Source organism: Candoia aspera, chromosome 5 (genome assembly GCF_035149785.1).
Source record: "Candoia aspera isolate rCanAsp1 chromosome 5, rCanAsp1.hap2, whole genome shotgun sequence".
In the NCBI taxonomy this organism is placed as follows: Eukaryota; Metazoa; Chordata; class Lepidosauria; order Squamata; family Boidae; genus Candoia; species Candoia aspera.
The window spans coordinates 63,628,534-63,645,085 of record NC_086157.1 but is presented as its reverse complement, the minus strand read 5'-3'; the positions used below and the strand labels follow the sequence as shown (position 1 = coordinate 63,645,085).

The 16,552-nt window shown below is 36.0% G+C and overlaps 1 protein-coding gene across 1 annotated transcript in view; it reads right to left on the bottom strand.

The window, feature by feature from the left end:
• Positions 1 to 1,437: 1,437 nt before the first annotated feature.
• Positions 1,438 to 16,552, bottom strand: part of SCAF4 (SR-related CTD associated factor 4) — a 61,316-nt gene continuing 46,201 nt past the window's right edge. Inside the window, exons 17-20 of the mRNA XM_063305441.1 lie at positions 15,560 to 15,722; positions 15,325 to 15,420; positions 15,056 to 15,244; positions 1,438 to 2,593 (exon numbers count right to left, since the gene is read on the bottom strand). Coding sequence (XP_063161511.1) covers positions 1,776 to 2,593; positions 15,056 to 15,244; positions 15,325 to 15,420; positions 15,560 to 15,722 — 1,266 coding nt within the window. The 3' untranslated portion in view covers positions 1,438 to 1,775. The remainder of the gene's footprint in view (positions 2,594 to 15,055; positions 15,245 to 15,324; positions 15,421 to 15,559; positions 15,723 to 16,552) is intronic.

The following is a 16,552-nucleotide window of genomic DNA, read 5'->3' as shown; positions in this document are numbered from 1 at the left end:
CCCTGGTAACAAATCTGCAAAATCCTGTATGGCATTTAATACAAAAAACTAACTTTAGTAGTGGTTTCATACTATTTCAATTCTACAAAGATGGGATTTCAAAGAGCATTGTTACAGAAGACCATGCTGAAAGTGAACACTGATTAATGAATCTGGTTTACTGTGGTCCTGACTAAGCTTTTTAATGCTAAAGGCACAGAGAAATCAGAAATGTTAGCAGTGGTTACTTGTATTGGAGAAAATTAGTGGCCTTGTCTTAAAGCTGGCTATGCTGTACTTGGCAATATGTATGCTTTGTCCACACAAGTCTGTATAATCACCTGGCAACTAGCAATGATAGCCGATTAAGAGTTTTAAGATTTAAAAACAAAATATAGGCCAACAAAGTTGAGAGCTTTGTGGGAAAGTGCCACATGGAAACTTTATAACTAACACAGTGAATTGTTTTTTTTAAGTGAGTTTGATCATTTCTATTTATATATACATGATGATCTTCAATGAATTAGGTACTGTTACTAAATGAATTTTAAAATCAATTTTTCGTATTCTGATAAATGGTATGGAAACAGTTCAACGCAAATTAAAAATTTCACAAGTATATATAAAGTTATTTTTTATTCTATTGCAAAAAAGCATTTTGCCTCTAAATTCACCTTCCAAAAATTAACTGAAGGGAGGGGGAGAATCCATACCTCCACTTAAGAATTGAGCGTTATCAAGCTATCTGAAAGACAGACAAAAACAAAAAAAATTCATGGCATCAGTAATTGCTGTTTGTTGCAATTTAGGATAAGAGTTATCACTGTGTATAGAATGAACCATGGAATAAAATGTATATCACTCTTAAGGCTTGCTGGCATTTGCTAATGGAGTTAATACTTGTTTATTTCATTTACTACAAAGTTAGGATGACATAGCCAGCTTAAATAGCTTGGTTACTGGCAAAAGTATGCAAAAGTATTTTTAAAAAAATCTTAATAGTTTGCTTTCAGATACTCTATTTCAAGACGCATTAAAATACAGTGGTAATTTGAAGGAGGTGAGAGCGCCCAAACATACTAATGGATTAAATAGCAAAAATGTTTTTCCACAGGAGCTGGTATAGTCCAGAAACTTATTTATAGGGCAACATTTACCACAGCATTTATTGGATGGCCAGGAAAAAAAGTGACTTCACTGCAAACACTAGATTTCTTAAAACATTTAAAAGCTGCTAATTTTTAATCTAATGTATAATGTAGTTAATTAAAATGCATAAATTTAAGAATCAATGAAACTACCACATATTTAGCTTCTGTGAACTATTATACAAACAGTTTTAACAGATTTAAACAGTCTAATTTAGACTCCAATACAGCATTAGTTCAAACTTTTTAAGATGTTGAACAATTCTTTACCACTTCAGTGCAGCATAGGAAGAATAGCACACATTAAGGATTGTTATGAAAATAGAGTTTATTAAAAACACATCCCTATTTTTAGGAGCTTTTACCATTTTACCTTCACTTAAATTAAAAAAAATAGAAAGCACTTCTAAGTCTGAATTGTAAACTTTTTAAAGTCAAAACTTTTAAAAAGTTACAGCAGAAAATGGGTAATGGTTTATTTCTTTTCATATTATTGTGTAGCTATTTTAAATAGAAGGGAAGCAATCAAATTGCTTACATGTCCCCATAAACTATGGGGGAATTGTGATATAGCAAAAGCAAATATACAGCATACTGTACAATTCTAAAGCTCTACACTCCCATGTCATTTTTGACAAATTCCAGTCTCTAACGGGGAGCCTCTACAGCTGAGCCAGTAGGTTTTTCAGGTTTTTCAAGAGATGAGGTAGACTCAGATGCTACTTCTTCAGTTGGTTTCACACCGATAGGTTCAGACTCTTCATTAAGTTCTGAAACAGAGTCTGTGTTTTCTACTTTACTGCTCTGAGATTCATAGTTTTTGACCCCATCTACTCTGTCTGTTAACTCAGGTTTCTCCTTTCCTCGATTTTCATCTTTTTCTCTATGGGGTTCCCTATCTCTAGAATCTCTCTCTCTCTGTCCACTGAAACGCCGACTTCTTTCCTCCAAGTCTCTGTGTCTATCACGTTCAGGGCTTCTTCTCCCCCATTCTCTTCTTTCACGATTACCAAGGCGTTCATGCTCTCTGTCATCATTACGGTTGCCATAGCGCTCGCGTTCGTTTTCTATCCGATTCCCAAAAGATCTCCTTCCAAATCTTTCCTGGTCTCTATGTGGAGTAAATGGTGGCCTGTCGTTCCTGAACTGCCTTCCATCTCTATTATCCTCAGGTCCTCCTGGACCACCTCCAGGCATTCCACTGGGCCTTGCAAAGTGAGGGGGTGGAAAAGGGCCCTTCATCCCATGAGGTGGAGGCATTCCAAAACCACCTGGGCCTGGAGGCGGACCTCTATGCATCATGTGGGGAGGCATATGCCGAGGTGGCATCATAGGAAATCGTTGGAGATGGGGAGGTGGCATTCCTGGAGGTCTCTGAAGTGGTATCAAACCAGGTCGGGCACCTAAAAGACCTGTAGAAGGTGTCTGAAGCCCAATCACTGGACTAGGTGTAACTCCTTGAGCACCTAGTAAGACAAAAAACATGAAATTAATTACAAGGTACTTTTAGTGCACATATAATCTCTCAAAAAGTCAGAAGATGTGCTCTTTCTTCAGCCTTCAGTTTTGTAACATTAAGCATGATAAACAGTGAAGAATGTGACATTTAAAACAGGCTTTTATATGGTGAAGAATGTCATCAATACACTGCATTATAGTTAGCGAACAGAAACCTGACTTAATTTTTTTTCAAAAAGTATGCGCTATCAAAACTCAAACACTGTGGAAGAGTACAGAATTCAAACTCCATTAATACCCTTAGTTTGCTTTATTTCTCCAGAGATTGTTTCATTTTTTAAATGAAGAAAATTAAATGGGATGAAATATTTAAATATTTAGATTATCTGTCACTACCAGTTAATCAGCATGACCAGTTTAAATCCCATTTATTTTAATGGGTCTATTCTGTCAGTATCTAACGTGACAAATTAAAATTCTGTAATCATCTCAACCTACCTAAAAAAACTTGCACTGATACAACTGGTTTTCTGTCTTCCATGTGTAATAACCACCCTGCATCCATCCAAACTCAGTTCCAGAAATTTAAAGTGATTTTAAGATACATATATGTAACAGAAAGGGGGACGTACAAAGATTTTGTATAAAATACTCTGCTGATAAAATTGGGCTTACTTTACTTTATAGTATCCAGAATAATTTTCAGAAGCTTTTTTTTTCCTTTAAAAGTTTACATAAAGTCCGTAATATATCATTTATGTTTTGCCATACTTCAGGCCCACTTTAATTCATATGAAACTCAGTAAATAGGAACTCAGTAACTCAAATTAGTGATTTTCAACTCTATACCAGATCTTATAACCAGAGCAGAACATAAAGTCCAAGTCTGATCCAAGATTGCATCTCAAACAGTTTATATATTATGTTTCACAACTAATTCCCATTCTTTTCTCAACACTGACATGAGTAAAAAAACTAAAGCTTTTTCATTTTTCAACCGATGGGGCATTATTTTCAGAAACGCAACATAATAATTCTTGACTAGTACTAAGGCTGCTCCTCTATTCTATGCACGTTTGGCTGACAGTAATTACAACTTTTAATATTGTGTTATTTAATGTCTGTTTCAGCATTGTCTTTCCATACATGTACATCAGTAAGCATGGCAATAATCCTAAACTCTTAGAAATACTTAATGACCTAAAAACAAGGTCTCCACAGCCTGGCTTTTATGAAACACTTTAAACCCAATACTTTTTTTTAAGAAAACAGAATTTCCCCTTCCATACAATATACCTGTGGATTGGACTGAGAGTTGTATCTATATTTTTTCTAAGTATACTCAAATGTATGTGAGAAAGCAGTCTAGTTTACTGAAGTAGGGTTACACAATTTTTACAATGCCCCACCACTTCCCATTGAACATTTCACTAGTTGCCCAAAGAGTGCAAAACAATTTTCATCATACATTCACATGTAATGCCTACTAAAGTTCATAACCTGAAAGGATAACCTGTTGGCTCATTTATGTGTGTCTTCTTTTTTTTTGGAGGGGGGGAGACACTATCATTTATATGCTGCCTGTTTTCATGACTCTACAGTTTGGCAAAATAGCCTAGGTCAGCCAAAAACACACTCACTGCCAGAATGTTTCAAAGAAACTGATCACCTTGGGGCAGAGATGACTACCATTATCCTCCTGCAGCTTTTGCGTCATGCTTAACAGTATGCCTAGCCTCAGCACAACATATATGGGAAGACCTACTTCTATTATTATATTCAAAACTTGGTCCATGTGGCTGTTAACAGGTTCTAGGTCCTAGATGAAACTTACAAATTCTTTGAAGACATTTCACTTCACATATTAATCACCAGGAGACAAAACTGATATGTTTAATATTAAAGAGGTCCTTGTATCAAATTAACAGCCAGACTCTAAGACCACTAAATTACTACTGAAATGATTGAACTCAGGGACCAAGAAATTCAGTTGGGATTAAACCTGCAACATAAACCATCTTTTTAAAGGCTATATTATTTAGAATTAGGATTTAGATTTTGCTTCTTGACATATCTGCCATACTGTGTTTCAAATGAAGAAAAAGGTATAAATATAATTAGGAAAAAGGACAGGTCAAGAAGAAATAAAAGGTTATGAACTACATAAAAGCAAACACTTAAGAGATGAAACTAAATGTAAGCATACTTTTTGTGAGCAGATAGGGAGAACCAACAGAAATTTGCTAGTAGTCTCATAAACTCATAAAATTGGATCAGGCCATGAAGTCCAAACACCTATTCAGTTCAGGAATCCAAATTAATAAATTCTATACAGATGGCTATTTAGCCTCCATCTATCTATGTAGCTGACCACCTGAGAATTTATTTCTTCCCCTAATGTTCAATTGGAATCTCCCTTCCCCTGATTTAAATCCATTATTCTGGATTATTATTCTACATTCTGGAATGAATAAAAAAGAGGTCTTGACCTTCTTCCAAGTGACATCCTTTCAGGTATTTGTAGAGTGTTATCATATTCCCTAGTTGTTTTCCTCAGGCTCAGCATACACAACTCCTTAAATCTCTGTCCAAGAACTTGGTTCTAATTTCTCTGAATACTTTTTAAAATGTGGGACCCAGAAACGGACACAATATTCAAGACGGGGCTTGACCAAAACAGAATGTGAATTGTTTGGGGGGAGGGGGGCCCTAATAACTTCTCCCTCCATTGAACAGTGTATGCTTGGCTTACCTGAGAAAGGAACAAGAAATAAAGGCCTTCTATAGTAAAACCTTAAGAAATAAATATAAAGCTAAACAAAGAGGCATCTGTAGTCATGACCTACAGTGCTTGTGGCATGTTTGTGATCCAGCTGAAAAATGAACTGGCATATATTAGCAAGTGCAAACTTACATAGGTCCATGAAGAAAAAATCAAAGCAGTGAACTCTAAGCAGAGAAAGGCCATATTCAATTGATGTAAAAGGATGAAGCTTTAACAGATTAAAGAAAAGAGGTACTATAACAAGAAACATAAGAGAATGCCATGCGATGAGAGACTAGCAGAACTAAGATATGTAGAAGATACTCTGCACCACTGTGACTCAGAAGGAGTTCTGAATCCTGTTCAACCTTGATGGAAGAAACAGGCTCTCAGTACTCACTGGAAGAAAAAGGATGCTATGAAATTTTTAAAAGGCAAACTTCCTGAAAAGATAGTTAAAAGTGACGTCTTTTTATATGGAGCAGCAGCCTGCTATATTCCAAGGAATCACCTGGCAGGTCATGCAAGGTACCCATGCGTCATTCAGGAAGAATTACTTATCTGGGGTGGCTTTTTGTTATAGGAACAGAAGAGACTAAGTGTCAAGCTACTCTCAGCCCATCTCACAGGGTTGTTATGGAGAAAATGGGAGGCGGGAGTATTAGGTAAGCTCGCCATCTTGCATTGCCCAAGGCAGGATGTCGTCATCATCATCATCCTTGTACTCAGATGCTTGTTAATGGGCTTCTAGAAAGCCAAATACAACCTCCAGGGATTGAGCTGCATATGGATTCAATGAAGTATCAGCAATATGGACATACTCAGCATTTTCACTGTTTTGATGCTTCTTTAGAAACTTCTTTTAATTATATTCCTCAGGCAATCTATCAGCTCAGTGGTTGATGGAAGAAAAGGCACTGGGGCTGAACAGAGGATGGTAAGACAAGAGTTCTGACAAGCTGAAAAATATTGTGGATTAGTAACTGATTGGAAACTGAATGAGTCAGTGGTGAGGTGGTTGGGGGGGGGAAAGCCAAATACAATTACAGACTGCCTCAACAGAATCATTGTTCCCAAATAATATAAAATAACTCTTCCATTTTATTCTGCAATGGCCAGATCTTATTCCACATACTGCCTAGTTTCAGGCAGCAAACTTTAAGGAGGATTTAGAGAAACTGTGACAAGTGTAGAGAATAGTAATGAAAATTATCAGGGAACTAGAACCTAAGTCCCATGGAGAGAAACTTAAGAAATTGAGAACATCTAGTCTTAAGAATGAAGTGAGAATATGACTGCATTCTTCAGATACCTGAAAGTACACAGGCCTGTTCTCCCATAACTCCACCATGGAAATACACAAAGTAATGGATATATATTACAGAAAACATATCTTTACTATTAAAAAAAACCTTCCAAACAGTTTGACAATGGAATCAATTACCCATAGAGATGGTAGAATTCTTCCACTGGAGGTATCTAAGACACAGCTATGTACCACATATGGGGAATGCTTTAATTTGGATTCCTGCACTGAGCAGGAGTTGGATTCAATAGCCTAAATGGCTCCTTATACTATACAATCATACAGTTAAGTATGATTATACATGTAAACCATTCTGTATCAAACAGAAAATCAAGACTAGATGTGTGCAAATATTCCATTCCAGAGACAGAAATGTTCTGTTGTAGAGGAATATAACCTTGAAGAATGCAAGGGCAGTTATGTATTCAAGTAAACATAGCTTAATCCTGAACAAGAGGAAAGGTGAGAAAGAAACTCAAGACTGCCCTGTCATGATTCTCTTTGGTAGAAGATGGGGGAGGGAGAAACTCTGCCATGCTTTCAAGATTCTATTATTTTACCCTGCAACAATAGTGTTCCAATAATTCTTGTGAAGTCTACTTCCTGACCCTCAAAGGATTGAAATCTGGGAATCCATTGGTTATATTCTTCTCTGAACCATAAAGGTAGTCCTCGCTTAGCAAACTGCCTTGGACAGCAACTATTCAGTTATGACAGTGCTGAAAGTTACTTTGCAACCAATGCCTGCATTTACAACATTCACAGCATTTTTCTCTGTCATGTGTTTGCCATTACAGTAAGTTAATACTTTACACATTGTCCTGTGTAAAATCATAAGCAGAGCTGTGACCACTTCATTTAACGACCAACTTGCCAGTACCCATTGTGGTTGCTAAAGGAGGACTACATGTACTGATACAGCCATTCTATCCAGCAGTTTTCCAGATGCAGACCTTTTGGAATAGGAAGTGGTTCATAGTGTTCCATGGAATGTTCCTGAGGGTTGTACATAGATAATTAAGATATTTTCAATGTAATTCCAGAGTGAATGAATTCTAGTTACAGGAAAACAGAATCCAACTGAAACTGAGACATTTTCTAACAGTAAGAACCATTTGACAGTAAAGCAAAATTACACAGAAAAGTGACTGATTTCCCTTCACTGGAGATATTTGATTCTGTGATCCAGCCAATATAACTGCAGAACTGTAAATTGTTTTGCTAGAGAGGATATGCTAAATATCAAAATAACAACTAGGAAAACCCTAATTAAAATAATGTATTGTCATCTGCCATGTTTAATATGAGAGAGGAATGTATCCATGTGGAGCAAGAGCAAAGGAGACAATTAGCTTATTATAAATTCTATGCAGCAGCATGTAAACCCCAGCACAAGGTAACAGCAGACTCCATAGCATCTTCATAAAATTGGTGAATTTGGTTTTATATGGTTTTACATACCATGTAAGCCACCGAGGGTTGCTGGACTGTATCAGGATACAAATGAAATAAATGTCTTCTTCATCTTTGCTTTCTGTTTGTCTTACAGTTGTTAATGCTGCTAGATTTTGAGGTTCTAATTCACTTTTTAAATTTATTCCAGCAAATTTTGGCATTAAAAACATTCCATTTGAATTTACTCTTAACATGTACATTCATAAAGTAGAAACTTGCTATGTTCCCAAGCAATTATATATGATTTACTAAAAATGTACTAGAAAAGTAACCCTTTCCCACATCTTTGAGTCATCTTTAGGCACTAAAGCAGAAACAGAGCTATACCATTCCCAGTAACATAATTCAAACTAGGCACCGAAAATTTTCATAGTTATCTACGATTATGAGTAGTTATCTATTTCGTACCCATATTTATTTAAAAAGAGAAGTAGGTATTCATTCTACCCTTTCAAACTGAGTTGGTGAAAATTATTTTTTGAATTTTAAGTATTCCTCCTTTGTGCCTTAACAATGATTCATAACATTCCTATATTGATGTTCAGCATATGTAAGCTCATGTTCAACCAGATGCAGCTTGAAATTTAAAACGTTCAGTTAGCATTTTTAAACTTTGAAAACTACAAGGCACATAATAAAAATATTTAATTATTCTAAACAATTTCAAAGTGTGAGGGAAAACCTTTTTGAAAGCACTTCCATGATTTTAAAGGACATCAAGCATCTCACTTCTAAACTCATACTCTGAATTGTGACAAGTCAATTGTTTTTCATAAATATTTTAATAGCATAACAATTTCACTCTACATTTCAATAGGATTATTAAAATAGGGGTATAGATTGATTAGAATGTTATCTTTTCCTTATTTCTCCCAGGACACAAAGTTCTTTTCTGAACTCTAACTCTGTGGAATCAAAGGATACTGATCTGAAAACCATGCCATACAATTATTATAACACTGCTAGTTAATGCTTCATGCACCAAATGCTTTGAAATTATTGACAAGAAGCAATTAAATATGGCAGGTTTTTTTTTAATCTGCAAATTGTTGCCCACAACTTTAAAACCAGTATCAGATTTACTCAAGCACAAAATACTTATTTTTCAGTTTCTATTTATCATCAGTCACATTTCAGTCAAGGTGGTTATTCAATGGCAATACAATGATTAGATTATGTTGCTCTTCCTAAAATACATGGTTAATAATCATGCATCACTTTGTTAATTAATGGATGACTGTGTTAAAATGCCTTAGGTAAAATATTCGCTTTGGCTGGAAAAGGTTCTACATCAGTTTTCTATCCCAGCCTTGTTAATCATCTCCAAGACATGTGGACAGTATGCATATGCCCAGTGTGACTTTGTTTCATATGATAACAGCAATATTATATCTCCCTTACCAAAGCAGTACCAAGCACTGCATATATCTTATGATGGTATGTACAGAAAGATAAAAGCCCTATGTAATTTTTTAAAAAGGTAATGTGTACTGAATGCAAAATACAGCTGTGCTAACATTACAAATATGATGGGGAATCCTTTGTAACAATGAGTAAACCACTAAGAACTAAAAACAGAACCAACCTTCAGAGTAATAACTATGGTACAGAGATAGAGACATGTATGTTAGACTAAGGAACTGAGATAGTGATGAAAGATTCTTTCCTGAAATATACTTCTCATTCTACAAATTATCAAAATGATAGCAGCACAAAATAACATTTGTAGAAATCAGACAGAATGTAGTCACAAGACCTGAAGATATTCAGCTACAAAAATTATCTGTGCACCCCGTCACTTGATATGAAATCTTCAACTAGTGTATTGACAGCTTCACAATTATGGGATTATTCAGCACACTGAACCCAATCATCCTACCAAATATTACAAACTGGTTCAACTGGGTTAGCGCCTCTGGAAAACTTTCTTACTTTTCTTAAGAGGATTGTTACAAGCCAGAATGGTTTTGTTAGTTTTGCAGATTTGTCTGTTATACATAGTAGGTTCATGTAAATCAAATGACATTTAAAAATGTAATAAAATACTAGTTCAATCAAAGGTGAAAAGTGAAAGGTTCCCTGTGCAAGCACCGAGTCATGTCTGATCCTTTGGAGGGATGCTGCTTTCACAATGTTTTCTTGGCAGACTATAGCGGGGTTGTTTGCCATTGCCTTCCCCAGTCGTCACCTTCCCCAGCAAGCTGGGTACTTGTTTTACCGACCTCGGAAGGATGGAAGGCTGAGTCGACCTGAGCCGGCTACCCAAGAATCCAGCTTCAGGTGGGATCAAACTCGGGTCGTGGGGAGAGTTTCAGTTGCAATACTGCCGCCTACCACTCTGCACCACACGAGGCTCAGTTCAATCAAAAGCGATTTGAAAAACGCATGCCTGAATATGGCACTCATAATGCCAGTCACAAGAACTTATGGTACGTAAATATAATTGTTACAGAACTTAAGTAACTGTAAAGTAACAAAATGTTTCCACAGTTTATATGCTCACAGTATGTCAGTATTCCCTGGGAATACAGAAATTCAATTTTCATTTCAACAAAAATGTTTCTAACACTTATATTGGCTTTTTCCATCAGCAAACACAAAACAGAAAAGAAATCATCAAATTCCATTAATTTGCATAATTTATGCAGGTAGCAGAATCCACTTTGCTTTATGAAAAATGTAATACGTTAGACACATAATTACAATTATTCTGGTGGTAATTCTACATGTCGATCAATATTTCTAGAGAAGATGCATGCATAAACTATTTCATTTTAAAATATATATCAGGAAATTAGACTATAGCTTATACCCACTTACGTTGGAATAAGCACATTTTAGTTCACAGGGGCCTTTTAAGTAAAGATATATAGTACTGCATTATTATTTTCACAACATTAGAGGCTACAAGTGGTGCAGTGTTCTCAGAGATTATCATATGAGTATCCCCATTTGTAAACAGTGCATGGGAATCCACACAACTTTTCTGAAATTGTTATCTGCTAACAGCTCCAATAGTTTTCTAGGTTCCCTTTCCCTGACGCATCCTGTAAGCAATATAGCTTTTGTGTCACATGTTCATATTACAGGTTTGTTCGTATATTTGTTATAGTCGTATCTCACCTTCAGGAGGTCAAGGTAGCATACACAGCACTCCTTCCTTTAATTCTTCCTAAACCCTGTGAGGTAGTTTGGGCTGAGAGAATATGATTGGACCGAAGTCTTCCAGTGAGTTTATATGGTTGAGGGTGGACTTGAACCTGGGTCTCCCCAGACTACTCCAACACTTTAACTATTGTACCACCCACTGGCTTGTGTCTGCACTGATATTTCAAAGCAATACTGAATATTACCTTCAAGAGTGCCCTCTTCTTTTCAGATAATTTGTGACAAGTTCTTCCATGAGGTTCTCTGCACAGATTTTTTTTCTCCCATACTATTCAAGACCAATTTCAGACTAAGGAACACACCCAAAAATACCCTTTAAACATGGTTTCATAGACTTGTCCATAGGATTTGATTATACCTTGTTTGTTATTTTTTGGAGAACCATCACAACTTACCTTAGATTTTTTTAAGGAACTCAGTTCAGCAGTTTCAGTTTTATTAGTTTTAACTGACAATACTACTCCATGTCATTTCTACATTTTTTCATGTTAGACCCTGAACTGTTGAAGGAACCTGGAATAACCTCTATATGAAAGATTACAGTAAGCACTGCTGTTTTTAGAGATTAAAACATTATGAATGTAATGCAGCTACCATTAGGAAGAAGAACCTTCTGAGTATGTGTGGGTGGATTTTGATACCATAAATACATTTTAATGCAATAGGCATGTAGGTTAGGCAAAGTGTATATTAAGTCCATCTGTCACAACACTTTGCTGATACAAGTACATATTATCTGCTTCTCAGAAGCAGAGCATCCAAGTAAATTGTTAAATTTAGCAACATGGCTGCAGTATGTAATCCAGTTTCAGTAGGAAATAAGACTCACTGTATCATCTAAATCCAGCCGAAGATCAGGTAATCCAAATTAAATGATCCAGTGCTTATATAGCAATTTCACTGATTAATGGCTGAGTGGAATAATAAAAATTTGAGGACTCTAATTTACAAAATAACAAATTGCCTTCTGAGAAAATAAGAAACCTTTCATGTAACTTCAAACTGAAAGAAATCAAACTTGCACCTCTGAAAATATGCTATATAACATCTCATAAAAATAGCACATAGAAAATACCACCCAATCAGCATTATTATCAGATAAGCTGCTCTTTCAAACTTATGCAGGCAATTTCAACTGAATCAAGGTAAGGATTTATAGGCTTGCTTTCCTCCCTCCCCCAACCCCCAGAAAAAGCCTACGTGCTGATGCAACCACTGGAGAGTGCATCTTAGCCCTATTACATTTGATATATTAGGATGGCAAAGTATCTGTGCAGATTTGTAGAAAGATGTTTTTGGGGTGCTTATACCAGCTTCCATCCTCCCTTCTGTTCAAACCTACTTCAAAACTTACACAGGGTCTTAACACAATAAGAAAGAAAGCTGAAATTGAGATTAGGCAATAAACTGGTGATAATCGGCAGCAAGCCCTTATGTCAGCACCTCATCACCTAGTTTCTTGGATTCATGCATTTCAGAGACCCTGAATCCAATGTTTCACCAGATTTTGTCTGTAATTCCTCAGATCCTAACTTGATCATGAAAAACCTGACACTATCGTGATACCAAACTGATATTTTAACCATTTTAAATATACTTGATTGACTTATCCCAAATGAAGTTGCAGCTGCCAGAAAAGAAGTAAGTTTAAACCTTACATCTGCAAAAGCATTAGTTTCCAGCACAACCAAGAGTCTTCTGATACGTAATTAAACTTTATCTTCAATTGCATCTTAAAGAAAATATTCCCACTCCCCTACAACTACACAAGTGGCAAAATAGGCCAGCACCAAAGATTAATCTGATCATAGATTTTCTTTTCCTCAAGCAATTTTATAAGTCCAAGCAATATATGTGGATTATCATTTTTCTACTGATAAATGTTAAAAAATTAATCATAGGCACAAATGCTTAAAACCTTGCCCACAATACTGTAATTCACAATTTATAAACTTGTGGTCAAATATTTTTGTCACTGATTCCTCCCTTAGCTACTTTTTCCCATTATATAGGCACTTTGGGGTACTTTAAACCAATACTGATGAACAAATGAGAATAAAAAGCCCAGGTAAGAAAGGATAAGCCAGGATCAGAAAGCATTCTCTGTAATTCTTGATTTTATAATTTATGAATTTATATATACTAATTTTACACACACATACACAGAGTGAATGTTTTTATTATACTACAAATTATTGTAATCTTAGTTCCTTACTCTAGATTACCTGACCTTAAAGCTAATTTTATAGTTTAATATAAGAAAAATCTAGTTCATGCAAGCAGAATCTTGATGTCAAAACTGATACATGATAGGAAGAAGGAAAAGAGGGGATTAAGGAAAAGGACTAGCAACTGTATTAGACCATGGCTTTGTAAACCACAGTCATGAAATGATGAATGAATGAATGAATGAATGAACATGAACAATTGGCTAGATGCAAAAGTTCTCATATTAGTCATTTGAATTTTCTGCTAACAATGGAATGAAAACACTGGATGCAATCCATTGGAAGCTAAAGACTATAGAACAGGTCTGCACCTGGAGACAGGAAAGGGCCTGCTAGTAAATTAAAAATCCTCACAGGACGCAAAGGAATATCTGGTGTGCTGATCAGCTGTTCTGTGGCCAGTGGAGTGATAGCAGCACTGGAGCTGGCAGCAGCCCTGAGGTTAGGAGGCACTCTGCAGAAGGTCTTTTGGGGTGGTGGCAGTAAATTTATTACTCTTTTAAAAATGCCAGCGGGCCACAGATTGTGCAGTCCTGCTATAGAACTTATTAAAAACACATTTTGTTTTGAACTAATGGACTTTGTAAAATCTGAACTTTAGTAAATATTTACTGTGGATTGCTGATCCCTAAAAATTTTTTAATTGGAAATCATTCCAGCACAGGTTTCCTGAAACAATTGTGGAAGTAATAATTCAGTGATCTGGAAACTAATTTTACACAACTGAGAGGTATTGTGTGATATATAAGGTCTTCTAATACTTAAGTATATTTGATCAAAAGGAATTACTTTTAATGTATTTTTCCTTCCTTTGGAAATGTGAAAGAGTGTGGCACCTAGACAAAGAATGGTAGAAAATTAGAATAGCACACAGAAATAAAAGAGTAAAAATATAAGTCATCTGTTGTTTCAGACTTGTCACAGCCAAATAATAAATGGAGCCAGTCTCTCACAAAGCTACATTCCACATCTTCTCACAACAGGGTTTAAGTTGGGAAAAAACTCTAAGCATATTTTCTAAAATGCCAACTAAGCCCCCAAAAGACAGACAGACAGACAGAGAGTCTGTCTGCCTGTCTATCAATAACAAATAGACTAAAATACTTGGGGTGAGAGACTAAAAAGATAGCATTCAGAGTCTGGAAGCGTGTGTATTTGAGAAACGAAAGGAGGAAGTAACAATATTTCTCTGTTTTCATCTTTTCAATTTGAAAATGTGTCAATGAATATCCTTCAATGATCAGAGGGGAAAACATAATTAACATTAAAATTCCAAATCTGCTATTTTAGTCGCAGTCAAAACATTTGAAGTGGTCATTTTACTAAATGTATATGTTATCATTCTCCACCAAAATCAATTATCAATTCAAGCTTTTCAGGATGAATGTTGTTCTTCATTATTCATAATCAGAATTCAAAAGTTAAATGCTTAACACTCCTGCAACAGACTATACAGATTAGACTACATTCTGATTGGTAGGAGTTATCTGTGTAGAATGAACATTAAAAGAGAAATGTGGTATTGCCAGCACGTGAAACCTGAACTTACCAAGAAGTGGGACTGGTTGGGATACAGGAGCTGATATACTAGCAGAAGTTACAGGTGGTGGAGCATTTGGATATCCTTTGGAGCCTTCTGCATTTTCAGCATTTCCTCTGGATCCAGAAACTACTGTTGGAATAGGGTTTCCTACAGAAGAGTCTTTTGTAGTGTCTTCATTTATACTGGCCACAGTAGCTAAAAATGACATCAGTAACATTTTAAGTAGCATAAACTTCTATTTTAATTATCTTTAACAACACGCAAGTCACACTTACAATTTGGGATATTTACTCCTCCAGAAGGAGGGACAGAAACTGGAGGAACTGAAACTGAAGGATTAATGGGAGGTGGTGGTCCAGGAGGAAGGAAACCTATGAAGAAAATAATAGTAAAGAATCACTTTTAGAACAGGCAACCATTAAATCAATCTGTAAACAGAAACCAATATTTTCTAGAGTACCTAACATATAATTCATATGCCTAAGAACTTTCTGGGAACAATTAATATACCTGGTGGTAAATGCATTGGATTGAAACCTGGTCGCATAAATGGTGGAGGTGGTGGTGGAGGAACTCCAGGTCCAAATCCAGGAGGTGGAATTCCTAATGGAGGAGTAAATGTAGGAGGCTGAAGCGTACCAACCATTGGAGGACCTGGTTGATGTGGTGGAACCTGCAGTTGAATGAAATTGTTTTATTATTACATAGTTTCTTGTCTTTATAGGTGACTTTACAATCATACCAGAAACAGAAAATTGCTAAAGTTCATTTCTATCAGAAGATTAGCTGAACCCACATCTTAACAAACCTTTAACAGTAATTAGAAATTTAAATTCTGATGGATCACAAATTAAATAAACCACTGACAAATGTTACTTTTAAAATAAAGATGTAGTTCATACAGAAACAATAGTGATAGAAGCGAACACCTAGAGGTTCCTTATTTACCAATAGCTTTTTCTGTTCAGTATACCATCTATTCATTATTTCTTTAATTAACAGTGTACAGTTTGGTTTATAAAAGCACCTAGTAGCTCAAATACTAAGTCACATTTGTAAGTGCTGTTTGAAATGTTTTTTTAGGGTTTTTTACTGTAGTTTGTTTTCAGATGGAGTAGTGCAATTAGTGCACCTACAAAGTCTAGCACAAAAAGCTACTAAGAATATTTAGGTTATAATCCTTTCAGTGAAATTCTACAGGAGGTCTTCACTTAACGACCATTCGTTCAGTGACCATTTGAAGTTATGACAGTGCTGAAAAAATGGCCTTACGACCTGTGCCTGAAATTACAAACTGTTGCAGAACCCCCTAGCCACGTGATCAAAATTCGAGCGCTTAGCAGCCCACCCACATTTACAACTGTGGGTGTGCTTCAACTCCCCCCACCCACCTATCTCCCCCCACCTCTGCCCTTTTGGAAGCCCTGCACCCTGCCTTGTGGGGCAGGAAGCCAAAGGCTCTGAGAAGATAGCGTAAATTGAGAAGACAGCATTCAGAAGGGA